This window comes from Drosophila nasuta, chromosome 3 (assembly GCF_023558535.2).
Source record: "Drosophila nasuta strain 15112-1781.00 chromosome 3, ASM2355853v1, whole genome shotgun sequence".
NCBI classification, from domain to species: Eukaryota; Metazoa; Arthropoda; class Insecta; order Diptera; family Drosophilidae; genus Drosophila; species Drosophila nasuta.
The window spans coordinates 45435080-45462593 of record NC_083457.1 but is presented as its reverse complement, the minus strand read 5'-3'; the positions used below and the strand labels follow the sequence as shown (position 1 = coordinate 45462593).

General features: G+C 35.7%; 2 protein-coding genes across 3 annotated transcripts in view; both read left to right on the top strand.

Annotated features, from left to right (window-relative positions):
* Window positions 1-1363: 1363 nt before the first annotated feature.
* LOC132792290 (RYamide receptor) overlaps window positions 1364-27514 on the top strand; it is a 31799-nt gene continuing 5648 nt past the window's right edge. The window contains exons 1-4 of one of the 2 annotated variants that reach the window (XM_060801584.1): window positions 1364-1950; window positions 20650-20698; window positions 21959-22249; window positions 24514-24716. In XM_060801584.1, the coding sequence (XP_060657567.1) occupies window positions 22174-22249; window positions 24514-24716 (279 nt within the window). In that variant the 5' untranslated portion in view covers window positions 1364-1950; window positions 20650-20698; window positions 21959-22173. The remainder of the gene's footprint in view (window positions 1951-20649; window positions 20699-21958; window positions 22250-24513; window positions 24717-27514) is intronic. The other variant, XM_060801583.1, reaches the window with a different exon arrangement.
* Window positions 11634-12305, top strand: LOC132789419 (small ribosomal subunit protein eS19A-like). The gene has a single exon (XM_060797426.1). It carries the CDS (start codon window positions 11680-11682, stop codon window positions 12121-12123), a length of 444 nt encoding a protein of 147 aa, XP_060653409.1. The 5' UTR covers window positions 11634-11679; the 3' UTR covers window positions 12124-12305.

Here is a 27514-nt window from a genome sequence, read left to right as displayed (position 1 = left end):
AGTCAAACTGGTATTGAAAGACTGTTAAAAGTCGGACTGCTACGTATACGATATATTTGCAGCTGTGTTGGTGTGAAAAAATATTTGATATTGTATCAAAACCGTTGAAGTGTATCGAGTGATTTGAAGTTTTTAGCCACAGCAGTGTGCACAAAATTTAGTTAATTAGTTCGTATTTAATTCAATTCACAAGTAAATAATAAAATTGATGCCGAAAAATATAAAATTTAATGACGACTCGAAGTCTGCTTTCTGCTGTAATACGCCGAGGTATTTGTGTAACCACTTAGAGTATTTTTAAGAGCTGAAATTAAGCGTGGCGCCATTAAAGCTTCACTCAAAAAAATATTTAAATACAATATGTATTCTAATCTCTTGCTCGGGGGCGAACAAAAAATGAAAATTGTGTCTGCCAAAGTCGGGCAACATGAATTGAAATGATGATAGCTTGGCACGCAAATGTCGCTGTCAATTGAAACAATTATTGATTGACCACAAAATAGACACAATGAAGACACATGCTTTTTAATAAAGAGCTCAGACAATACCCTGTAAAATGAAGAGCACCAACAAAGGTATTTCAATGCTATCGTTTGCACAGTATCTGCTAGTAAAGCAGACTTGCTAACATCTTGTCTTGACCCTTTGTTATCGACGATTACAAGTAGTTGGCGCATTTAATTAGCTCACATAAAGATATTAGTGTTTACACTCCCAAGAGAGAGATAACATCAACCTCTTAGTCTATCGACTAATTGAATTAAAATAATCATGGCAATAAATGATTTATCGCCGCGGTCTTTTATCTGATCGAATCGTTGGACTGCACGATAAAAACACGCAATCTTCAATCTTGCGGCATATCGTGGGGGGGGGGGCAATCAAAGTGACTGACAAGACATCAACATCAATACGTAGATATGTGGAATAAAAGTGGGTAGGTGCTTCACAGGCAAAAGGTAAATAAATACGACTTTCGCACGACTTTTTGGGTTTCAGTGATATAAAGCAGAGACACGCCCATCCTCCAACCACATAGTATTATTATTATTGTTGTTGTGGTTGCTGTTTATCGCAATGTGATTTTTATTGGTGTTCAGTGCGAAAATTGATTAAGATATAGCTGCACCTGCGTTAGTCTACCTTTTGCTTGTACCACACGACGTATGCGTATTCTTTGCCTTCAAGATAAAGTGCGCTGCGCTCTCATCCGCGCTGCTAGTGTGCCTCTGCGTGTGTGTGTGTGTGTGTGTGCTGTGTGAGTGTGTGCGCACGCCTGCCTGCCTGTCTGTGTGAGGAATCAATAGAGAAGCAAGCAAGCGTTTGCCGGGGCCGAAAAAAAATGTGAAACAGGGCTGCCATCAGTTGCTTCTGTGCGCTTTCATTGTGCGGTTGCTCGGCATTTTTTGGGACGGCGATCATCGCGTATACGTTATATTTTGTGGTGCTACATTTGAATTGTAACGAAATGAAAATCAAAGTGTCATGTCTGCCGCGTTTAAAGTGAATTCTTATTGTTTGGCATTGGCATTCAATTTGCATTGAATTGAGCCTCAATCAACGGTCATTTCCACGACTTCAATTGGCAAAAAGAGAAAAAAACAAAATATTACAAACACTACAATACTACACTAGCAATGTAATTAAAATTATGTCAGCATAAATGTATGAACACAATTGGCGAATGTGTGCTTTTGATTATCAACATTAAATAAATGCCTCACAAAATCAATAAACAAAATAACTAAAAACAAACTCAAAGCTAATTGCATTCTACTGCAATAATAAAGTGTTCGTGCGTTGTGTGTGGCCGAGTCATTATTTAATTACTATTATTATATCTATTATATTTGGATAAAATTGAAACCGTGGCTGTAATTAATTTCTTGTTTTGAGTAGCGACAGAAAAGTGTAAAATCGTTTGGCGCTAAATCCATTAAATATTTAAAGGTAACAATTGATATATTTATGCATATGCAAAACAAAATAATAACAATAATAAAAAATATGAATAAGAACGAGCGAGCGGAGAGAATTTGCATTTCCGTTTATGACATTTGAATACATTTCAATTGCATTGCACATTAAAATTAATTTTCATTACAATTAAGAGCATTAAATGCATTTGCGCCCTGTTTATTTACCAACGCATTTGGCATACTAAATAATTCGAAACGACACTGACACCAACCAACTACTAAGTAGTCAACGCTGCAATGCATTCATTCACTCATTCACTCTATTGATTGGCAGCCATAAATAAGCGATTTAATGCAGTGAAGTGCAAAGCACAACTGGGAGATACTCTGTCTTATTTTCGTTTGACTGATTCAATTAAATAATGGTTTTTGCGATACCCTCCATAAATTCTATGCTATCAACGAATAATCATTTTAGTTTATCTAATCAATCGTTGGCTGCATAAACAAAGGATTAAAGTAGGTGCAGAGTGAAGAGCACAACTTGTAGATACCCTCGGAACATCTTCAAATTAGTCCCAGGAATAATTGAAGGTAGCAAAATAAACAAATTAATTTAAAACTCATTTCCATTAAAATTTATTTGCTTGTCAACTCTTTGTTAAAAGTTCGGAATAATAATTCGAAAAGACGGCAAAACGTAATCAAATAAATACTTCGCAATTAATTGATACTCTGTCACAGTTAAAAGGGTTTGTCAATTGTTTTCTACACAATTTGATTAAATAAATTATTGTTTTCTAACGTTTTATTTGTTATTTTCCACGCGCAAGCTAATCAAACCCCCCTTTAACGCCACCCATCTTCCCCGATTACAGAGTATATAAACTATTAAAAATACATACACTACGCTCGTTATTTGTTTGGCAATTGGGCAATTTATTGTGTTTTGTGTGCACTTTGTTGAATTTATCAATGAATTGAAGCCTCTCTATTTTTTTAGCATCTGTGTGTCATGTTTGATATTGAGTGAGTGGGTGGCAAGGAGAGAGAAAGAGAAGTGGAGAGCAAGCACCTCAGCATACAATAATTCAATGTTTACTTTTTGAACCAAAATGTTTCGAGGAAGTATTGTGGTACTTAATTGCGGATACCATTTGCCCGAACTTAAACGTAACATAAAGAGGGAGAATTAAATAAATATTTTGCTTGCAGTTGTTTTGATCTAACGCAATAATATAAACAACGAATCGAAAGTTGAGTGTGCTGATATGATGATAATGGTACAAATAAAAATGCCGATGCCGGTGAACACAACAAAACATTGGCCACATTAAATTATTGAGTTATTAAAAGTGAATTCAATAAATAGCTGCCGCATGCCGCAAACAAAAAAAATAATTCGTACAAATTTTCCGATGATAGTCTTTTGCCCCGGGGGAATTACGTCAACAAATTTCCTATTGTGGGTGTTGGTAATAGCCAGGTGTTGTGCTTACATTTACAGCACTACAATTTTTGTTGCTTGGCACGCCTAGGAAAACTACGTGAAAGAGTGAAATGAAACAAATAACAATAGGAGGTTCACCTGGACGTCTTGCAACTGTTACAACCTTACACCCCTTTAACGAACTGTAATTATGCGCTACAAGCGGAACCACAGCAATATTCAAACGCAAGTCAGAACACAACCCCACCCAAGCACAACACAAGGCAAAACATAACCCAACCCAAAGAGCTCTACACAAATTCAACTTAAAAGACGTCGCGATGTCGACGTGTTGGGGAAATTTCTTGGGCCTGTTGTTCATATTTATGATTGTAATGTGCTGAGGTAGAAAGAATTATTATACGCACTTTCCTGCTTGCTTTCTTGACTCGACATACTTTGCTTTAAAATGCGTTTTCCTTGTTTAGCAGTCATATTTTCATTATTTTCATGCTCTCACATTTTTCTTAGTTTACAGCGGTATGTAAACAAATTTTTTGCTTGTTTTAAAGTCAAACATTTTCGAGTGCCTTTTTAATTTATACCTGAATTGCGTGTGTCCTCGAGGCTCACACTTCGCTTCGCTTCACTTCACTTCACCTCGTCTCTAAGCTCTTTCCTCCTGTCAGTCAGAGTTGAGATTTTGTTTGTTTTATACATTTTTCCTTTTCAACCGAATTACATTAGGCAGGCGTTGCGAGTTTCTTTAATTGATTCGCCAGTTAATTACTTTTAGCTTAAAATCTTAAAATAACAAAACTTATTTCAGATCTGGGCGAATTAACAATGCACATTTTAATTGTAATCCGAGTGTCTTTTCATGCTTGTGTTTTATTTAACGCCCTCGGCTGTCTTTTCAAATTAATTGCACATTATTTTTGAATGGCATATCAAGCATTAAAATTACACATTTCTTTGGCTTTAGAAATACAATGCGAGTTTTGTTGTTTTATTTTAAATAGAGTTGGCCGAAATTGAAATTCAATTTAAAGAGAAAGCAAATATTGTTTTATTGCCTGCTGCAAAATTTGTGAGCTGTGCGAAATGAATCAATAAATCAAGTGTGTGCAGGTACACAAAATATTTGTGGGAAAGAAATTGGAAGCAATTGATTCATTATAGCAAAGTTTGAAGTCATAACTTATCCTGCTATTTGGATTCCATTTTTTACAAGAGCTATTCTGAGAAATGAAGAGACTGTCTAACAATTAAAAAAAATGTAAATTATGATAACTCGCTTGGAAATTAAAATATAATTAGAACACAAAAAAGTTGCTTCAGTGAAAATTTTGAAGATGAGCAGCGAGGAAACTTTTTAATTATGCAAAGCCAAAGAGAAACTATAAGGAAAGCATTTTCTTCCGAAAAAATGCATTCAGCTTTGGCTACTCTCTGCAGACGAACTGTTTGCTTGCTCTTTAATAACAACAGAGCATCCGCCAGTCAACCACTCACTTTGTCATCTTAACTGACAAAAATAATAGCCTACTTATTTGGGCGCAGGTTTGAATATCTTTTTAAATTTGTATCACGTTCTCATTTGCAATTATTCACCCAAAAAGACATTGAATTGGAATTTGCAAAAAAACAATTCGGAAGAGACATTGCGAGCAACATAAAAAAGATATAAAAATGAGAAAAAGTTCGTGGTTAAGGTAACGTTCGTTGTTTTTTTACTCGTGCTTTTGCTTTCCTTGATTAAGCTTTAACTCTCGGTTACAGTAAAAATAACCAATTGGTTTTTGTTTTGGCGTCGTCGATGCTGCGGCCTTTGATGAGCACTTTCCTGGATTCATTGGCCACGAAAATTAATGTAATTGTTGCTCTTTGTTTACACGCTGTAGAGCATGCATAAAAAAGCGTAGTAGAGAAACAGGATACGCCCGAAATCTCAGCGAAAATCAATAAAAGTAAAAAGTGTGCATTCCTTTCAGCTGGGATCGGTTGCATGCTTCGCCAATTTTCTTTTAATGAGCTTTTGTGGCAAGTTGTGCTATACGCCAAAAAGGTCACACGACAAATTGGTTAACTGAGCTCATGCTCATGGCCAGGCATGGAGTTAAGGGTAAAAGTTAAAGGGACAGCGTGACAAAGGAAGAGGAATAGTGTTGGGAGCAAGTGTGTTATCTCTCTTGTATGCTGTCACCTAATTCATAAATTTCATCAACATGTTTATCGGCAATCCTCCAGTGATGGGTTGCCAGGCAAACAGCACACAGCACACAATTTAATGTGTCGAATGCTCACCGAAGCACATAAACATTTTCACTTATTTCTAACGCGCTTCGCTACCCTCCCATGTTGACACTTATTGAAAAAAAATTGCAAATTTTTTTGCTGCTTGGCTTTTCAGCAAAAACAAAATGCGAAAAGTCAATGGCGACGTCGCTGCTGTTGGCAGCAATGCAAATATATACACAAGCACATTTCTATGGCATACTGGCGACCCGCTTGGATACGTTAAAAGAGACCCAACTCTCTGCAGCCCCCACATCTTTTACTTGTCTGCAATAAACGGCAATTATTTGCAAATTTTGTGCAAATTTTCGCATTGACATACCCTTGAACTAAGACAAATACTAGCGGGGTTAAACAAGTGCAAACTATTTAAAGTACACAGCTCATCTTTCTGGTATATTTTGTACATGATAATATACCAAATATTGCTTTCGGTATATTTTACATGTAATAGTATATCGATATATAAGCATAGCCTTTGGTATATTTTTTAATTTTTAGTATATTTATTTGGTATATTTTAAGAATAATAACGCACTGGGTATCTATCGATATACCAAATAAAGTCTTAGATATATAGTATTCTTGTATTTTTATGAACACCTAGATCTCAGAGACTATAAGAGATAGAGCTATAATTTTTTTTTTTCGACAGCATTCGTTATGTTTGCACGCAGATCATGTTTGTTTCGAATTTTTGCCACGCCCACTTCCGGCACCGCAAATCAAAAAAAAATTGAATAACAAGCCTTATTTGAAAGCTAGAGTTGCGAGTTTTGGTATATACAATAATTACTATAGTAGTTATAATTTGGTTGCGATCAGATAAAAATTATCGAAGTTATTAAATAAATACTTTTGTATGGGCAAAAACGCCTACTTACTAGGGGCTTTGGCTGACAATCTGGTATATTGTGCAGTCTATGGTATATTTCGAATGTGGTACTATATCGATATACCAAATATACCATTTAGTATGTTTTTAGTATTTTTGTAGTATATTTGATATATTTTGAGAATAATACCGTTGTTTTTATTCAAAATGGGTAGCGGGTATCTCACACTCAAGTAGCGGGCATCTATCGATATTCCAAATATCGCCTTTGATAGTATTTATTATATTAGTATATTTTCAGTATATAAATTTGGTATATTTTACCGCATTGTTATTGAGTAACAAGTTTCTCATAGTCGAGCACACTCGAACTACAAATCCAATAATTGCTTTCTAAACTTGGATTTAATCACCTGACCGGATCACAGGGTATTTGTTAATCGCCTACTTTACTCTAAAGTTTTGCTAACTTGTTGCGAAAGTTTATTCTGTTATTATTTCAGCGCTGTTGCTACCCAGTTGAGCAAACAGGAAAGTTGGCCATGGCTGCAGGGTATCCTGTATTTCTGTGTTTAACTACAAAACTTGTCGAAGAGTTATTCTTGTTTGCTATTGCTCATTTTGCCTGTTACTTTGCATAATCATCAGCTTTTCTCTATATTTAGCAGCATATTCTTGGACTTGAATCAATTTAAAATAATGCGTTTATAAGTTTTATTTATTTTTTTGTTTTCTGTTGCCACCCGCTGGAAGTCTCTGAACTCTAGATAGGAAGTTGAGTTTCACATTACTTGGGAATTAAGTAAACTTTGGGGAAGTAGCAAAACTTTAATAGCCAGTGCAGTAATTATAATAGAACTTTCAGGAACTGCACTTTTTGGGTATGCATTTTTCATCAAACTGTCGTTGGCAGAATGCAATTTTGCAACCAAGTACTTCAACTTGAAGACATTTCTTCTCCCCATTTTAAAGACGCCGAAGGGCAACATCAAATTGTCAAAACAATTTTGTCAAATGATGCGAAACGGAAGCAGAAACAAACAAAGGCAAAATACAATATTATCGTAACCAAATGTACTCCATTCTTTTGCTCATCCTTAGATTGAAAACATGGAGCACGTGGCGCATTGTCAAAAGTTATTTGCTTTGAATTATTTATCAAAAGTCCACCGGACTCTCAGGCTGCATTTGCCCATTGTTGTTAGGTCAGGTATCCCAAAACAAGGCCACATTTTGTCAATGCTTGAGGTTGTATCAAATAGTTGTCCAATATGCCACGCTCATTAGAGGTGTCTGCAGATAACTTATCTAACAAAATTAATCACACCTCCATTAGCAGAAATTATTGTGCCATATATTATGTACAACATTGTTTCTGATTTGCATTATCGCAGATAAAGGTTTGTTGTAGTTGAGCGATTTAATATAATTTGAGTTGTCGAAGTCTACGTATAATAGTATTTCGCAATGTTGCACTAATAGCTCTTTAGTGTCGAAAGTAATTAATTTATAAATAATTGGTTATGTCGGGAGCAGCAGACAGCGCATGTTAATGCAATGCTGTGTAACGTGCAACGATATACGCCGCAAGGACGGACGGACGATCTGTGGGTGCGGGGCACGCTTTAGTATCCGGCTCTAGCTCGTCGGCTTTGGGGGTGGTGGTCTTGCTTCCACAAATATATCCTTTTCGCTGCGCACTATTATTAAGAAGATTAGAATTGAGCGTGCTGCGACATAGAGAAAAGCTAAAACACTAACCGGAAGAGAAATAAAAGAAAACTAAAGTTGTCGTTTGCCTCTGCAGAGAGTGAAAGAAAAGAAACGAGAGAGAGAGAGAGAGAGAGAGAGAGAGAGAGAGGATAGAGTGCGAGATTTAAGTTATCAACTTGTCACTGGTGTTGTATGACAAGGATCCCCACCCATCCTATGATCACAAGCGTCAGAGCTTGGCTCTGGTGATCCCTTTTGGGCCCTACAACGGTGGAGCCTAAGGTCAGCTTCGGCTAATTAAAAGAGAAATTACTCCATGTTCAAATTTGTTTTAATTAAAGGTGTAAATATTTAAGAAATAATACATTATAAACAAGCATAAAGTAAATTTTAAAAATGGTATAATATAACAAAAGAATATAATATTTAAATCTAATAATTTTTAAATTGTATTTGAGAATATTTCAATTTTTGTGCCGTATTTGCTTTTTTCCTAATTGTTTAATATTTATTTGTTTAATAATACGTATAATTTGTTTATTTTAAATTTGTTTTGTTTTCATCGGCTGTGATTCATTTCAATTTTATTTCTATTTATTAAGAATTACTTTATCTTTGCGCAACTTTTATCTATTTTATTATTCTTATTTAACTTTCTATAAACTTGTTTAGTTGCGTGAACTTTTTTTGTGTGCGTAATGTGCAAGAATTAAAATATTTGTACCAGATGTACATTTTTCAGTTTTCTTTAACGAACTTACCCCCAGAACTCCTGCGGCGGTGATCGATCTCGATGTAAATTATACATTATTAATCTTTAGCACAAAAAATTATTAATTAATTTAAACAAAATTTTACTTATAATTCATGTTCTTTTCTAGACATGACTTTCATATTGTTTTTAATTTTCGATTTGCTTTTGACCAACTATTCAATTCTTTTCATTCTATTCTTTACAATTTTCTAACACTCTTGTTTTAATATTTTCCTTTTTACAATTACATTTTTTTTCCTAATCGCACTTTTACAATTTGTTTTAAACTTTCATAATTGCGATTGCATTTATTAATTTTGATTTTAATATGTGTTGGCGCTTCGCTTTTAAATCGAATTAATTGATCTTCAAATTATTTATTTTTTTTTTGTAATTGTTTCTATTAGTATTCAAACATAAGCGCTAGATGTAATTTTAATTTTCTTGTTTTGTAGTTCACATTTCTTAACTCGTCTGTGTTTTAACAAAACTGCACTTCCATTTTCTATTTTTTTTATTTAAATTTTGACTTTGTTTTCGAATGTGTAAATTTTAATTTGTTTCGTGCGAAAGCGCTACACTTTTTCAAACATTTTTATACCCGCTACCCATAGGGTAGAAGGGTATTATAACTTTGTGCCGGCAGGAAATGTATGTAACAGGTAGAAGGAGGCATCTCCGACCCTATAAAGTATATATATTCTTGATCAGTGTCAACAGCCGAGACGATATAGCCATGTCCGTCTGTCCGTCCGTCCGTCTGTCCGTCTGTCCGTATGAACACCTAGATCTCAGAGACTATAAGAGACATTTTTTTCGACAGCATTTGTTATGTTTGCACGCAGATCAAGTTTGTTTCAAATTTTTGCCACGCCCACTTCCGCCCCCGCAAATCAAAAAAATCGAATAACAAGCGTAATTTTAAAGCTAGAGTTCCGAATTTTGGTATATACAATAATAACTATAGTAGTTATGATCCCTGAAAATTTGGCTGCGATCAGATAAAAATTGTCGAAGTTATTAAAGAAATACTTTTGTATGGGCAAAAACGCTTACTAGGGGTCTTAGTTGCTTTGGCTGACAATCTGGTATATGGTATATTTTGAATACGGTACTATGTCTATATACCAAATATACCATTCGGTATATTTTTTTTAGTATTTTTGCAGTATATTTGGTATATTTTGAGAAAATACCGCAAAATATATTTCTTTTATTCAAAATGGGTAGCGGGTATCTCACAGTCGAGTGCACTCGACTGTAGCTTTCATACTTGTTACAACTTACAATTTGCATTTTTTGTTTGCTTTGTTTTATATATATTGAATGATTTAATTTAAATCATTTTTGTTTTGTAGAGAAGATCAATGATTTCACAAAAACAAATTGCTGACGCTGGCAGAGAGTTAAAGTTGGCGCCTAAAGGCGCTTCGTAGGCCAGGCGGTAGCCAGTAGAGGCACTCCGCTGACCACGAAGTGACCTGAAGGGGTGCTCCGCTGGCCGAGAATGCCGGCGCGGGTGCTCCGCTGGGGATAAAAGGCCTGCACGGGTGCTCCGCTGTCCGAAAAGGCCGGTGAGGGTGCTCCGCTGGCCGAAAGGGCCAGAGCAGAGGTGCTCCGTTGGCCGAGAATGCCGGCACGGGTGCTCCGCTGGGCGAAAATGGCCTACTGGGCGCTCTGCTGGCAAAGGAAGCCTGTTGGGCGCTCCGCTGGGCAAACGGAGGCTGCAAGGGCGCTCCGCTGGACAATTAGCGGCAGGCGAAAGCACTTCGTTGAAGCAGTCTGCTTCAAACTGGAGCAAGGCCTTAAAATCGAAGAAAACGATCCTGCGAACACAACTATCGTTAAACAGAAATACATTTACAACATAATAAAACTTTTCCCTTACCAATTAACAAAGATTGAGATGGAAAAATATCCTCTATAGCCTTCAGATTAAAAATTTTTGTAGAACTATGCGTCTGTGTACGCAGCCGGTCATCCAAAAAATGATGGAACCGGAACTGACTTATGATAAGTTGGCCGCGCTCAAGCTGGTGCAGCAGGCGCAAACGTCAAAGCTGAGCTTTCCAGTGCAACGGATGCACAACTTCAAGCTCAGCTCATCAGCGGTTTTACAACACTACCTTAAGCTCAGTTTAACAGAGCTACTTTAAGCTCAGCTTAACAGCAGCTTATGGTAATTTGAGGCACCGAATATAACAATACATATCGTGGCTTAAAGGTAGCATGCCTTTAAGCCTTGTGTAAAACAAATCATAAGGTGACACAAAACTTGCATACTTTTAGGTGCTACCTGAAACAATATTAAACTTGGCTTAGACCTAGCAAGCTTTTAAACCGAATTTAATGCCTGTTGCTGTAGGCGCCGTTACAGCTGTGACAGCGTCTGCCAGCAGCGCTGCATCTGCTGGCAGCGCTGTATGCTCTCTGTTAGCGATCGCTTGCTGTTCGATCGGCTAATTGCTTTATTCTTGTTTTGACTCTTCAATTGTAATCTCTTGTAATCGTGACGGTGGCGAAGCTTGTACCTACTCAAGTCACAGCCAAACAATCTAAAGAGGTAGTTACATATACGTACATATGTACCATTTAATAAACAATTAATTTGAAATTCGTGTGTTTTATTTATAAACAATAGACGTGCAAATAAAGCTACTAAAAAAGCTTAGTGGCTCAACATTTGGTGGAGGCCCCGGCGAGATTTTTCCGGTTGACTTTGACAAGAAAGATGCCAGGTGTCACAGTGAAGGATATTGACCAGCATGCCGTTACCAAGGCGGTCGCAGTTTTCCTTAAGAAGACTGGCAAATTGAAGGTGCCCGACCAGATGGACATCGTCAAGACCGCCAAATTCAAAGAGCTGGCACCTTACGATCCCGACTGGTTCTATGTGCGTTGCGCCTCGATTCTGCGTCACTTGTACCATCGCAGTCCCGCTGGCGTCGGCTCCATCACCAAGATCTACGGCGGACGCAAGCGCAACGGTGTCCACCCATCGCACTTCTGCCGTGCCGCCGATGGCGTTGCCCGCAAGGCTCTGCAGGCCTTGGAACACGCTCGCCTGGTCGAGAAGCACCCCGAGGGTGGCCGCAAATTGAGCTCGATTGGACAGCGTGATTTGGATCGCATTGCCAAACAGATTGTCGCTAAGCAGCGTGATGCCGCCAAGTAGACGGGCCCTATTGTTATTTCCAAGTAAAATAAAAATGTGTGTGTCTGGACAGCACTCGAACTCTAAAAATAACAACAACAAACATCGTATTTTTTAGACTTCTACTGTAAGCATTTTTTGTTTTCACACGCAAGAGATGAAAGAATAATTAATAAACCCAACCACAAACACAAAAAAAAAAATGTTGAGCCACTAAGCTTTTTTAGTAGCTTTATTTGCACGTCTATTGTTTATAAATAAAACACACGAATTTCAAATTAATTGTTTATTAAATGGTACATATGTACGTATATGTAACCACCACTTTAGATTGTTTGGCTGCGACTTGAGTAGGTACAAGCTTCGCCACCGACACGATTACAAGAATTACAATTGAAGATTCAAAACAAGAGTAAAGCAATTAGCCGATCGAACAGCAATCGATCGCTATCAGAGAGCATAAGTACAGCGCTGCCAGCAGATGCAGCGCTGCTGGCAGACGCTGTCACAGCATTGCATTAACAGGCGCTGTCTGCTGCTCCCGACAGGTTACGTAAAATTGATAAACCAACATCATCATTTTCTTTATCTTTTATTCGTTCAATGTTCAGCTAGTACTCTTAATAAGTATTTAAATTGTTCAATTTAATCTATATTATATTAATGTATATATATATGGGCATTTCTCAGGGTCGCAAACGTACGTTCGTACGAGATAAATTAAAAAATCGAAAACAAACGTTTCCTGAAACTTTTTTTTTTACTCTTCGATAGCATTTGTTTAGCTCTTTGGTTAGTGTAAATTATGGGGCTTATCGATTTTTAATTTTCATAATATTGTCAAAAAACATGCGGTCGCGAACGTACGCAAAATGGAAGTCGACTTTGGCTTAATACAGTAAAATGCAAAACTCTGCGAATTGAGACGGAATATTTTGAAGAAATAACTTTACTTTTAAAGTAGAATCATGTAGCTTTCTATTAAGTCTACTCCCAAGAAAATATCTCCATTTATTTATTTTTAATTTAATTAAGTTCCGGTCGCGAACGTACGATTTTTCCATGTTGTATTATTTATTAAATTTTTATTTTGACCACAACTTTTTTGATTAATAACTTCAAATTTCATAAAAAACAAACGGATTTAACTCAATTTAATGTGTCTAATAACATTTAAAGCTAAAAAATAAATTTTTATTAAATATGAAATATGTACTGAAATTTATTAATAGCAAGAAAAATGTGTAATAAGTAATAACTAACAAGTAATAAGTAACTGGAAACGACATAGTTATTTCAAAAACAAAAACAAAAAAATTTTTTTTTTTTTTAATCCATGCGACGCTAGTAAAAATCGACATAGGCTTATAGGTAAGGTCGCGAACGTACGCTACTTTGACAATCAATAAAAAAAGATTGGTTAGAGTAACCCCAACGATTTTTTATATTTAAAATATATATACCAAAATAACTTAACACGCGAAGTTTCATCCACCTGCTTGCCCTTAATGCGAAGCAATTACAAATAAAAGGATGTTTTTGGTCGCGAACGTACGATTTGAACATAGATAAGAAGCAAAAAAAAAATTAACAGTTAATTGAACATTTTTTCGCTCACTTTGCATTTTTTATCTTATTATTGGATTGCTATTAAGAGATTTGGTAGAAAAAAAGCAAACATATCTTATGTTTTTCTTGTCAAATAATTAATTCAAAAAATGCATATAAAAGTAGCTAAATGTGGAAAAATTACATTTTTTCAGTTTGCAGGCAAATTTTTTTATAAAAACAACGGAGATATGCTACGGATCCATTGTATTATGAAAATTTGGATATTTCTTTATGACAGTATACAAAAAAATACGATGAATTTGAAAATTTTTTTTTTCGGTCGTGGTTTACCCTTTTTCAAGAATTGCCCATATTTAAATAAATACAACATTTCAGAATTTTATACCAATTATTAACAAAAAATGCATTTGTCTTAATTGTAAACTCAAAATTATTTCTTACCATTTCCCTTCGTCATTTAATCTGCTGTAGGACATCATTACTTCGTTATACAATATGACTTTAATGCCTTTTTTCTTAGCTTGCTAAAGGTTATTTTTCTCGTGGCAGCGAGCTAAGTGTATGAGTTTTCCTTTGAAGTGACAAAATTAAAGAAAATCTCGGTTTGAAAACATTTTGTCGCATACAATTATTCGTATAATTAAAGCTCATTTTCGTCGAAAAATATTTGTGACTTTCGTTTTTGCCTCAGTTTTTTGTTAGAAATATATCGTCTCGCATTGATCAATCAATAACATTTTTTCGTTTGCTTTTTGATTTATGTGTGTATAAATGACTGAAACCTTTGACCTACCACCACTAATCACACTGATGGGCCTCAACAACATTGCAGTCATTAGTCAAAAATTCAGTTGTGGACACTGACGAGTTGTCTCTGACGGAACACTTTGAATACACATGCGATTATTCGTATACATTCGCCTAGTATTCATATGAACAATGTTCACATTACATGACAAGCTGGCTGTCTGTCTGGCTGAACAACAACAATTAGTTGTATTAAATATTTATTGGGTTTTGTGGCATTTAGATAAATGCGATGTCTAGACCGTAGCTTGTAAGTGACTCGAATATAAATAGTCAAACAGAGGGAGCAGCTTTATCTGCCTGATTGGATGATTTTCTTTTGTGTCACAGCCCTGTCCGCATTGCATTTAAATGTGTTGATTAACTTGATTTATTTGCTTTAGGGGTCGCACAAATAGAAAAGCCAACACTGTAATCCGTTTCAAGCGAATGCCATTATACCATGAGTACCTTTCACTGGAAGCAAATTGCACTTTTTTAACTTAATCCATAAGTTGATTAATGCTAAAAGCAAATGCAAACAAGCGGGAAACATGTGTTCCAAAGGATTGCGTGTGTGTGGTAGCTTGTAAATCTAATTATTTGTATAAGAGGATTCGTCAGAAGGGATTGCGTATACGACACGAGCAACAAACAAACCAAACTATGAGTATGCAAGGAAGGGTCTAATTACATTCCATGTGGCTATGAGATTGCTACACTAACTAACTGACAGGTGAAGCGTAGGTGGAAAATGTTTCAATTGCAACCAATTGCTGTCAGAAGGGATTTGCACCTGGCAGTTGGCTGCAACCAAATACAACAAATTGCTTGCAATTCTTAAGTCGTTGAAACCTAGCAATAACAGATAGACAAATGCCACTCACTCAGTCAATCGCCCACACTGGAAAAAAAATGTTCATGTAATGGGAAATGTGCGACAAGAACATGAAAATCTTGAAGGTAGAAATGTTTATTTGACGTAAGACCACGTTAATAAGAGGAAAAATATTATATAGTACTTTTAAGATTACAAATCTAAGATACAAAAAATTTGATTAATAATCTATTATATTAATAAGGCCCGCATTTAGTTGTGCGTTGAACACTCCACTTACCAAATACTTAGCTAAAGTTCAATTAACTAAGCTATTAAAATTATTGAAATTATTTATTTTGAAAATTTTTTGAATTTTTCAGATTAATACTCTAAGCATTAATATTTTAATGTTAAAATGATCTTATTTTAAGAATACAATGAATGATTTGATTTTATAAACTGGTGTTTTTATCAGTGTAGGTTGTCTAGTATCAGAGTTGCTCTCATACGCAGTTCTCGTTAAATGTTTCAAAAATCAATAATAAAGAAATAGGATCTCTTTACAGGCAGCAGCTGTTAGTTTCCCATAGTCCATGCATATCTAAAGACTTGTATTCCAGGAAAAAGCATCAACAGAAATCTATCCTTTTAACCTTTCTGCTCTCAAAAATGTGACGAGGAGAAGCTCAAATCAGTTCTGTAAATTTACACGTGTTGTTTGTTCACCCTTCAACATAAGTACATACGTGTATTTTAATGAGTTTGAGTCTAAACGTGAACTGTTTATCAAGTATCTGTTGCATATTCCACTTAATGTATACAGCGAGAGACGTGTGCTCAAATTCCAAATGCTGCAACACTACGTGCAAACAATCAGTTATTTATTTTTTTCTATTTTCAGCGATTAATATTTTAGAATTTCCGCAGAATTTCATTCTATTAACTGCGTCTTAGATTAAGCCATTGCTATAACACGCTCTTTTAGGTTTACTTTGATTGATTAGCCTGGCGAATTTGAATGAATATCTTGAAAAGTCTCAATTGAATAGAGCAAAAAGGGAAGCTAGCTTCAGTGAAGCATACTTATTTTGTTGTTAAGTGCTTTTCACCTGATTTCCATTTAATGCTAGACTATGACAATTACCCCCCTCACATGAAGGAAGAAAGTATTACAATGCGAAGCCGAAAACACTCAACATACTTAAGACGGCAGTCGAAATCGATGGCACTTTACACAAAATTTGTTATACTCGATTTTTCACGGTCATTAGACGACGCAGCTGCTCTGCATATGACGTGAAAGACTTTAACAAAAAGAATAATCACAAATTTAAGACATCAAAAAGAGAGAAATACGAACAGGACACACATGTCTTTGCCCTGTGGCAAAGTGCTCGCAACTTGCCACAATGCGACGCACTCGATACGATATTTGTTTATTGGCGGAAGTATTCGTGATGTGGCAGCAGATAAGTAAATACATTGAGCTCTTCCTTTGACATTCAATTTCCTTGACATTGAAGCTTCTACTGAGACACTACTTCGCATTTCTTGAAAAAAAGTAATTAAAATTTAATTATAGGTAGCTGATGAAGTTATATGGATAGCAAGGCATAATTTTGTTAGGTTCACGAACTACGAGACAGTCGCAACTTGCAACATGTTCGTGCAACTTGTTGTGTTTTGACTTCAAGTGGCGCTGTTTGCTTGAGAAGTTGCCTTAGCTCGCATCCTGTCATTGTCGTGTAGCAAAACCGAAGGCACAGAGCTTGCCGCACAGTTGATAACGCACGCTCGCGCGGTTAACATGTGCAACAAACAACTCTCGACATCAACTTCGACATCGGTTACACGAGTTGGCAAATCAAGTGAAAGTTGGGCGCCATATTCAAACTGAGAGCCGAGACTTGCCACACACACACAATTAATTCAATTTGCACACGCAACTTTCAATAATTAAATACACAAAAACCGAAAAGAGAAAAGCACTGAGAGTGAAAGTGAAAGTGAGTGTGAGAATTCATTGGCAACTTACAGCACCTGCGGGTAACATTCGCATTTATTACAATTACATTTAATACTACCACAAAAACCAGCACACACAGAAAACTCCAAAGCCAAAGCCACAGCATATTGGCAAACACACTCAAACACACATCGTTTGCCTTTAGGTGTCGTTTTAGCCTTTGTTTTGCTTTTTATTTGGATGTGACTTATATTACGATTTCTTCGAATCTAGACACGTGGATGCCCTGCTGGGAAACGGATACAGATATCCGTATCCTGCCAGCAGAAGCAGGAGTCAAGCGTGTTGTGTAGTAAAAGAGTTGCCTCCACTTAATTGCCATTTTAATATTTAATGTTGAACATCTTTTGACTATTTTGCCATAGTACAAATAAAAAAGAAGAGCCTCTCGAGAGTAGCGGACCATCAAAGTAGATGCAAATTGACAGGATGCGTCGCTAATGAGCTGTCATACAAAGGAGCCCGCAGACTCATTATATATTTTTGCTGTGACATCAACACCGCATACCTACGATAGATAGTCCGTGTGTGTGTGTCCTTTGAGAGCCTGCATTTAATATGCTAACGAGGCTGAGAGAAGCAACAGTAATTTCTGTTACATTATTTTCCGAGTTGTAAAAAAGTATTTTTACTGAGTCACTGCGTTTTTGTTATCATAACAGGTGTAAAAAGTATTTAATTAACAATTATAATCGAATACTAAATACCTGAGTTCAGTGCTCATTTATTATGCAAAGCGCCGAGGTCAGACCCTAATTAACCTTTAATTCAGGAAATTAAAAGAGCATGAAAACAGTCTGAAAGAGAGTGTGGTGAAGCCCCACAGTGAGACAATTAATGGAGACAGCTGAGAAACTTCTGCACAACTGAACTAAGTTCAAATTGCCAGGCTTAAATTGTCCTCGGGGCTAACGCGACAAACAAATAGACCAGACAACCAGCATTCACAGCTAAGCGGGGGTAGAACTATTTCGGAATGGAGGGGTCAATGCCTACACACAAAGTAGTCTAAATATAATAATAAAGCACAAAAGTTACTTACGAGCCGAAGATCGTTTTTTTTTTCCTTTTGTCAGTAAACACCCGTCCGCTAAGTTCAAAACCCACGCGGGCATCGATTGTAAGCTCAATTTCAAAGTCGACTTTGCACCCTCGTCAGCCTTTTGGTTCCACAGCTCACAATTATTTGCTTATTTGTTTCTCTCTGTGCTTTGGCTCTGCTTCTTATGCACTTTTTTGCGTTTGTAAAGCGTTTTGTGCTTCTTTGTTGGTCTCACACGGCGTATACACAATATTTTCTATTTAAAGCTGCTGAAAATTGAAAATGTTTCGTATTGGTCTTTTGATGGCGATATTCTACTGCTGCTGTTGCTGCATACTTATATTCATAAGGTGGGCACGTGATACTGCTTTATGAGCATTTCAACATTTACTTTGAAGTCACACGCATCTTCCCTTCCTTCGGTTGTCCGTCTGTCTGCTTCTCTGAATCTGTCTGGTGAATCTGCATATTTTGTATTTTTAATATGCGTCATTCAATAATATGCTGAACACAACAAAAAAAAGTTCCCTATTTTCCACTTTGATTGAGATTTGCGTTATTCAGTAGCTACATATGCTTGGTGCTCGCTTGGCGCTCTCACCTCGGACACAACGCGCAACACAAAAAGCAAAGTGGCTGCCGCTTCAGATGTCTGTCAATTTGAGAAATTAATTGAAAATGTCCCTTCGAGGCCCCTTTTAACTTGTCAGTGTTGTGCTTAACAGCTTTTCACGCTGAGTTTCAGCTGAGCGGGGATCCTCTTTGATTCTTCCTAAACATGCAACTCAATGAGCCATCAAATGCTTTCACTAAGTAATTGACTGTCCTCAGAGAGAAAACGAAGTGAGGGAGAGAGAAAAAGAAAGGGAAGTATGTACCTCAGTTACATTAAAAAAAAAATTTTGAAGGCCATCCGCCTGCAGACTAATTGATAATCTCAGCTTGGCAGCACATTTTCACGCTTTTCATATTTATCATACAACAATTTTTGTGCAGCCTTACACGCAGCATGGCATAAAAGGATTTTTTATGACCCGTAGGACGACGCTCACTCGCAGTCGCATTCGCATTCGGTAGTTCCATGGCCATAAAGTCAGAGGACTGTGTCGGTATTATAAACTGATAAAGCTTCAAGTTAAATAAGTTGCATGCCACCTCCCCGTCTTTTGAATACGAACCCTTTACCTGTGGCAAACTGGCAAATAAAAGCTACGCCACACACATGTGGAATACTATCTATAGAGTGATAACAAAGAAGTTTCACTTTTGCTTCGCTTGTTTGCCTTTTGTTGTCCTTTTTTGTGATATAGATAAAAAATGGATGAGATGGGATATAAGCTTTATTTTTGGGCTTTACGCTTACGCTTACGTTTAATCAATTTAAGCACAAAACCCTTCAACCGTGCCTGGCCTTGGGTCATGGCTAATTTAAGGATTTCGTTGTATAAGCGAAAGCCGATTAAAGTGCTTACTACAAATATGCCATAGAAATGCGGGTGGGAGTATAAGGCATTCCATATCAGAAAGAATGCATACACAATGAAAAGCTCTACTTAACTGGCGGGGGGGATTTTTTTCCTTTCTTAAAATTATACACGAACCCGCACGATGACCGAGACCCAGACACTCGCCTCCATAAGCCCGAACCTTTAACTGAATTCTTAACTCTGCTCATAAGCATGTAAATAATGTTGCATAACGAAATGAAATTCATATGCTTTTCATTAAAAGCACAATGCATGCTTGAAGCTGTGCCTTCAAAATGTTACGCAAATGTTTTTATTAACTTTAATTCAATTTATGAAAATTAATGTTGCGCATTTTTTGTGCATAACAAAAGCTGAACAAATTAAAGTTTCTTTCCATAAAAATGCAGCGATGAAGCGAACGTTGAAATATTCATGAATTGTTTTGGTAAATAACATGAATTTAAATAGTTATAAAAAACCAAAACATATAATGTTTCATATTGTTCTTCAATTTTGAGTCAGTAGTGAAAGTGAGATTTATTTTTACAAATAATGTTTGCTTTATAGTTTTGCCTATTGAAATCCGCAATTATTAATTAATACGTTCTTTTAGTCAACATCAACATTCAATTCATGGAATACACTGCAATGGAAAATTCTAATGTTTATTAATTGTTTTGGTAAATTTAATAGACAGAAATATTTACTTTACTTTTTATTACTTTTGATTTAATATTATAGTTGAGACTTTTTTGTAGAAAATTTGATTCTGTTTAAGAATAAATAAATTTAAATAAATTAATAAATAATTTTACTTACTCAAACTGTTCAGCCACCGATCATTGAAATATTCATACATTCTATTGTCAAACATAAGAAATGTAAGAATTTTTTGAAGACAAAAATTTATTATTTTCTATAATATAAGTTCATTTTTAACATTAACATTTGTTTATTATTCAAAGTCAACAAAAGCTTTCATTTCATGAAAATCCGTGAAAAGTTTGGCAAACATCATACATTTAGATATGGTATTTATTATACATTTTGGCAAATATTGTAAATTTTCATATTTATTAAAACCAAATTATTATGTTATATTTATAATCACTATTTTCTTAATAGTAAGTTGCCAAAATGTATTATTACTAAATAGTTTTGTTTGGCGAAATTTGCAGTCAATTATAACATTCATTTTCCAACATCAACATTAGCTTTGCTTTTGTTTGAAGGACCAGCTCAGCAAAGTTATGACTGTTACCTGTAACAACCAGGTGTATTTTCGCTGCGTGCAATTTTCACTTGTCAATAAAAACAAAACAATATTATTATTGCTTTGCGTAAAAGCAAATATGTGGCATAAACTTGTTTAAAAGCAAACAATAATATGGCCAATGGTGCAATGGCGTTGTGGTCTTATGCTCCAATGCTTCAACAGTCCAACAGTCCGACAGCTGTACGTTGGCCGTCAATGTCAACTGACCTCTGGCATCTAAAGTCTGATGCTAACCAAATGTTGGCACCAACTCGCTCTCACTCTGGACGTCCTGCCTGCTGCCTGCACTTGACGCATAGCTGCCTGGGAGGTATCATAAAGGGTTGAGCACCGCTTTCAATTATATAAAACAAACTTTTGCAATGCGAAACCTGACAGCTGACCATACTCAGTGTTAACTGTGCCAAATACCTGATAACTAAACCTCCTACAGATTCTGAAGCATTCTTGTTTTTTTTTTGCGGACTGACAACTGCAACTGCAAGTGACTTGGCTTAAACTTGGCTATAACGACCTTTACCCTTGATTCATTTCTCGTTTATGACAGCTTATAAATGAAGACATTAAGATTGATATAACCAGAAACTAGAGCAGATGTGAAACCGCAAACGTGCTGGTCAGAAAGCTAGTTAGACAATGCTGGACTTGTTGACTGTTTTTTTCCTGCCAGCAACCAGCTTTGTTCTAGTTCTGTTTGAAATCTCTTAATCTCACCCTTCATGAAATTGACTCAAAGTTTCCATCTTCCTCTCTTTGTAATCCATTTTTCATTTAATTCTCTGGCATAATGTCAGTTAAATACACCGCAAGAATTTTCCGTCTTATATAATCCTCCCTTCTACTATTATTTTTTTTCGACTTGCAGGCGAAAGCTGTGTGGCATTAAAATGCATTGCATCTCATAAATAAAAGCTTGGTTCGGCGAAACGAATTTTTGGCTTAGCCAGAAATTCGCGCTGCTTTAACAAATAGACGCTACTTTGTCTTAAAGGAGAATCTAGCGTCAGTAAACAACAACAACAACAACAGCAACAATAAAAACCAAAGCAACAACAAATAACAGGAAAACACAAGAACATTATGGAATCGGATATATTATTTAGCCAACACGACCATGAGGAGCTGCTGCCCGGCGCTGAAGAGGAAGCTGAATTTGGTAAGTTGCCAACAACTCGAGAGGAAAACTTCTCTTTTCTCTCTCTTTGTATTTTATTGTTTTGCTCTTTTGATGGAAGAGAGCTAATCGACAGATGATTCTTATGACACAAACTCAATAATTCTGTTAGCATCCATCTCGCATCTTTGTCAAGTTTATGTTTGCTTTTGTTGCATCTCTCAACAAACTTGTCTGTGTGTGTTTGATACTTTGATCTATGAACGAAATCGGCCAGATGGAAAATTGTTAAATTATTTACGATTTGTGAAGAAGAACATTTAGCACGCTTAATTGATTGATTGCTTTGATAGCTGAATAGAGGCAGAATCATAGCAATCATTCTTTAAATCGATAATAAATAAAATAAAGTCTATTTTTCTTTATCGTCAGCACTGTGTCAATTAATTTTTAACTATTTTTTTTTTGCATTTTCATTTTAACCTTGAACTTCCACTGAAACAAAATAATTTTGATTATAGTTTCACATTAGTTTTATTTATAAACAAGTAAGAAAGCTACAGTCGAGTGTGATCGACTGTGAGATACCCGCTACCCATTTTTAATAAAGGCAAAATATTGCGGTATCATTTTCAAAATATACCGAATAGACTGCAAAAATACTAAAAATATACCAAATGTTATATTTGGTATATCGATATAGTACACCATTCAAAATACATCTTAGACGGTACAATATACCAGATTTTCAGCCAAAGCAACTAAGACCCCTAGTAAGTAGGCGTTTTTGCCCATACAAAAGTATTTCGTTAATAACTTCCACAATTTTTATCTGATCGCAACCAAATTTTCAGGAATCATAACTCTAGCTTTTAAATTAGGCTTGTTATTCAATTTTTTTGATTTGCGGGGGCGGAAGTGGGCGTGGCAAAAATTTGAAACAAACTTGATCTGCGTGCAAATATAACAAATGCTGTCGAAAAAAAATTATAGCTCTATCTCTTATAGTCTCTGAGATCCAGTGTTTCATACGGACAGACGGACAGACACACAGACGGACATGGCTATATCGTCTCGGCTGTTGACGCTGATCAAGAATATATATAGTTTATAGGGTCGCAGATGCCTCCTTCTACCTGTTACATACATTTCCTGCCGGCACAAAGTTATAATACCCTTCTACCCTATGGGTAGTGGGTGTCAAAATTTACATTTTTTTAGGATTAATAGAACAATGAAGTATACCCAATATTTAATTCAACTATTTAATAATAAAGCTTCATTGTCATTGTCAAATAAGTAAGAAAGCTACAGTCGAGTGTGCTTGACTGTGGGATACCCGCTGTTTATTTTAAGTGCGGTATTATTTTTAAAATATACCAAATTAATATACCATAAAAGTACTAAAATATGCCAAAGGCTATATTTGGTATATTGATATAGTACTACATTCGACATATACCATAGAGTACAGAATATACCAAATTGTCAACCAAAGCAACTTCATGAATCACTTGTTTCATCATCAATTAAAAGTTTGAGATAAATTGAAATCAGTCAAGTTTTCTTCGCTTTGCTAAATTTAAAAGTTTAAAAGGCCAATTAAGTATTCTGTCAGTTAGGTAAAAATATAACTCTAATTAAGAATATTTCATTCATATATGGAACGGTAAAGCTAAATTTATATTACTATTGTAAGAAATGCTTTCCAACGATCGATATGTGTCACTTTACCTAAGTCAGCATTAATTAATAGTTGGATATAAATACGAAAATGCCTTTGTCTATGGACAAATTTGCTTCGCTTTTCTGAATTTCAAGATTTGACAGGCTGATTAAATATTCCAAAGTCACGACAATAGAATTTCACTACTGTCCGTTTGGATGAAATAGATCTTTAATTAAGAATATTTAAATTACATTACTATTGCATCAATTGCTTTTTATCGATCGATAGATGCCACTTTACCTAAGTCAACACTAATTAATAGTTGGATATAAATTAGAAACTGTCTTGGTCAATGGACAAATTTGCTTCGCTTTGCTGAATTTAAAGATTTAACAGGCTGATTAAATATTCCAGAATCCAATCACAACCTTAGCTTTCACTGCTGTCAGTTTTGTTCGGAGTGCCAACTGATGCCGTTTTGGCTTCTGCGTTGATGCTGTTAATCAGAGCCGCTGTCATGTTGAGTGCCTTGCGAAATTATTTCAATTATGTCCTTTTGCCATTTCCATTTATAATCACTTGCTTATTTGCCCCGCTTTCTTCTTCTGTCTCTTTCTCTCGTTTGCCCGCCATGCAGAGCGTCTTTACGTTGCGCCCGCGGAAATTGTGGCGCTGCTTTCCATCTTCTACGGCGGCATTAGCATTCTGGCTGTCATTGGCAACACGCTGGTGATTTGGGTGGTTGCCACCACACGACAGATGCGCACCGTAACCAATATGTATATTGCAAATCTGGCATTCGCGGATGTCATCATTGGACTGTTTAGCATACCATTTCAGGTGAGTACGAATCAACTCTGAACTACAAACTACAACGATTATTTATCCCCCGTTTCTGTAATTATGCAAATGCTCGGGGTTGGCTAATTTGGCATGGTTGAATAAACATTTTTATTGAAGGTCCAACTGCAGTTATGCGCCGAAATGCGCTCGCTGCTATGATAAGTGTCAGGGTTTAGCATTAATTAAACATTGCGTATACGCCACGATGTGCGGCGAGCAAGAGACCTGGTTAAATAAATAGAGTTTACTGATTTTTCGCATCGCTGTTAACACTTTGTGCACATAAATCAGTTTTATGGCATTAGCCCAGTTTTCAGTTTCGACAACAGTATTGGTATTCCCTTTATGACAACAACAACAACCACAAACAAAACACAACACAACGCAACTTGAAACGACACGACAAACATCGATTTCACTATAATCGAGCGTCAATTTAATTTCCGGAGCTTAAACACACCCCGCACATTTCGGGGGATTAGAACCTTTGACAGACTGTGTCTATCTCTCTCACGTTCTCTCTCTGTCTGTTTCGTTTTATCGACTCTCGACTCGAAGCCCAACTGATTTCCGATAATAATGAAGCTCTTCTTTTTTAGGGGGGTGCCCAAGTGTTAATGGGCTTAGCTGTTCAGCGCGAAATGTGCTAAAAGCCACTATGGTAATGCAATTTCTGAATTTCCATTTTTCTGGCAACAATAAATTAAGTTTTTATCGTCTCGATGTCAAATCCACATTCACCTTTCCACATTTCCATCGATTGACTTTGCAATTCCAACATGCAAATTATGAATTGAGTTTTTCCCAATTTACCAACGAAGCTCTGAACATAATTGGAGCCAACAACAAGTGCAGGATATAAAAACGACACTGGTCTGACATTAATATTCAATTTGCAAATGGATGGCATGAGAGAAGTGCATTAGAATTGTCCTCAGTTGCTTTTGCAGTTATCTATATTTATACAATTCATTGTTCTAGCTGCTTGAAATGTCAAGATGCTAGCATAAACTTATTGTAAGAGCTTTCATTGTTCAATGCAAAGTTTGCGACATTTGATCAGCTTTTCTCAAAATTTAAAATATTCTAAATGTAGTAAATGTACATAGCTTTCATTCGTTAACTGAAAAGCAATTGCAAGGAAAAGCGGTTTAAATTTGTTGCTCACTCACACACTCCAATAGATTACTCGAAGATGACTTGACAACTCGATGATGACAATTTGACTTCTACCAAATCAGCTGGCAAAACTGTATTCAATATCTTAAATATGTATTTGATTTTTGACATTTTTGTGACATTTATATGTTTCGCCAATTTATTAGTTGGTTAAACTGCGAAATTTAAAAATGCACCACTTTTTAAAAATCATTTGCAAAAAATTTTACAACAGAAAAAAGGCTCAACGAATTCACAATTATTACATTAAGGGTTAACTAAATTATATTTGATTCCTATTTTCAATAAAAGCAAGACGTATATTTATATAAATTAGAAATGTGCCATAAATTACAAAATATACCAATATACAAGTATACCAAAGCATTTAATAACTCTCTCAAATATTTCTGTAAGTGAACTTGGTATTTCATAATATTTCTCTAAATGAAAGTCAATTTACATTTTCATTACATAAAATATGTTTCACAACACGTACATATTACAACATTTTGCACTTTGCAAGCTAATTACTTAATGTGATAATATGTTATCATTTAAGCTGTATTGCTATCTTTAGCAAGCTAATTGTCGGCAAATAGCACAAAATCCAATGCAGACTTAATGCTCCAGATAATTAAACAGTGTTTCTAGACAAAAACTACTGAACAAATACTTCAAAACCACACACATTCGTGTCATTTGATAATAATTAACAATGGCTTTCTGGTTGAAGATAGTTAAACTAGTTTAGCCTAATTGAATTATTTGCCAATGTTTGCACAGCGTCTTGAGATGTGATTGTCAAGTGCAGTCTCTTGACGAATAAAACAAAGCCAAGCATGCTTTGCATAATAAATATTCATTAAGTTGACAATCAAACAACAGACTTGCTGTCACAACAAATTGTTGGCGTTATCAATAAGCAAGTGAGACATCTGTAATTTGCACTAATTGTTTGGGTTTAGCACCCAAGTTAGCCCCCCTTTTGCTAAACAACGCCTCTGGAAATCAGTAAGAAAACTCGATTCGGGTGTGCTCGACTGTAAAATACCCCTATTTTCAATAAATGAAAACCTATGCGGTATTATTGATAAAACATGCTGAATTGATATACCAAAATATACTAAAATACACGGATGACTACATTTGGTATATCGATATACTTTTACTTTTCTTAAATAACTTCTACAATTCTACAAAATTAAATATACCGAAAAAATACTTAAACAAGTACAAGCTAAGTATAATGATATATTTTTACTTTTTCTGTACTTTTCTTAAATAACATCTACAATTCTACAAATGAATTATACCGAATAAATACTAAAATATACCGAAAGATATATTTGGTATAGCATTATACTTTTATCTATTCTTTCTTTTCTTAAAAACCTACAATTCTACAAATGAATATACCGAAAAAAGTACCAAAATATACCAAACGCTATATTTGGGCTAGTAAAATACTTCTATTTTCGAGGCATCACAATGTTATGATACCCTTTTAGCCTATGTATGTGTAGCGGGTAAAAGCCTGTCGCTTGCCACATGCTGCATGCTATCGTTCAACGAACAACAGCAACAACAACAGCAGATTATGTGCACTTTAACTCCATTCGCAATTGCAAACCACG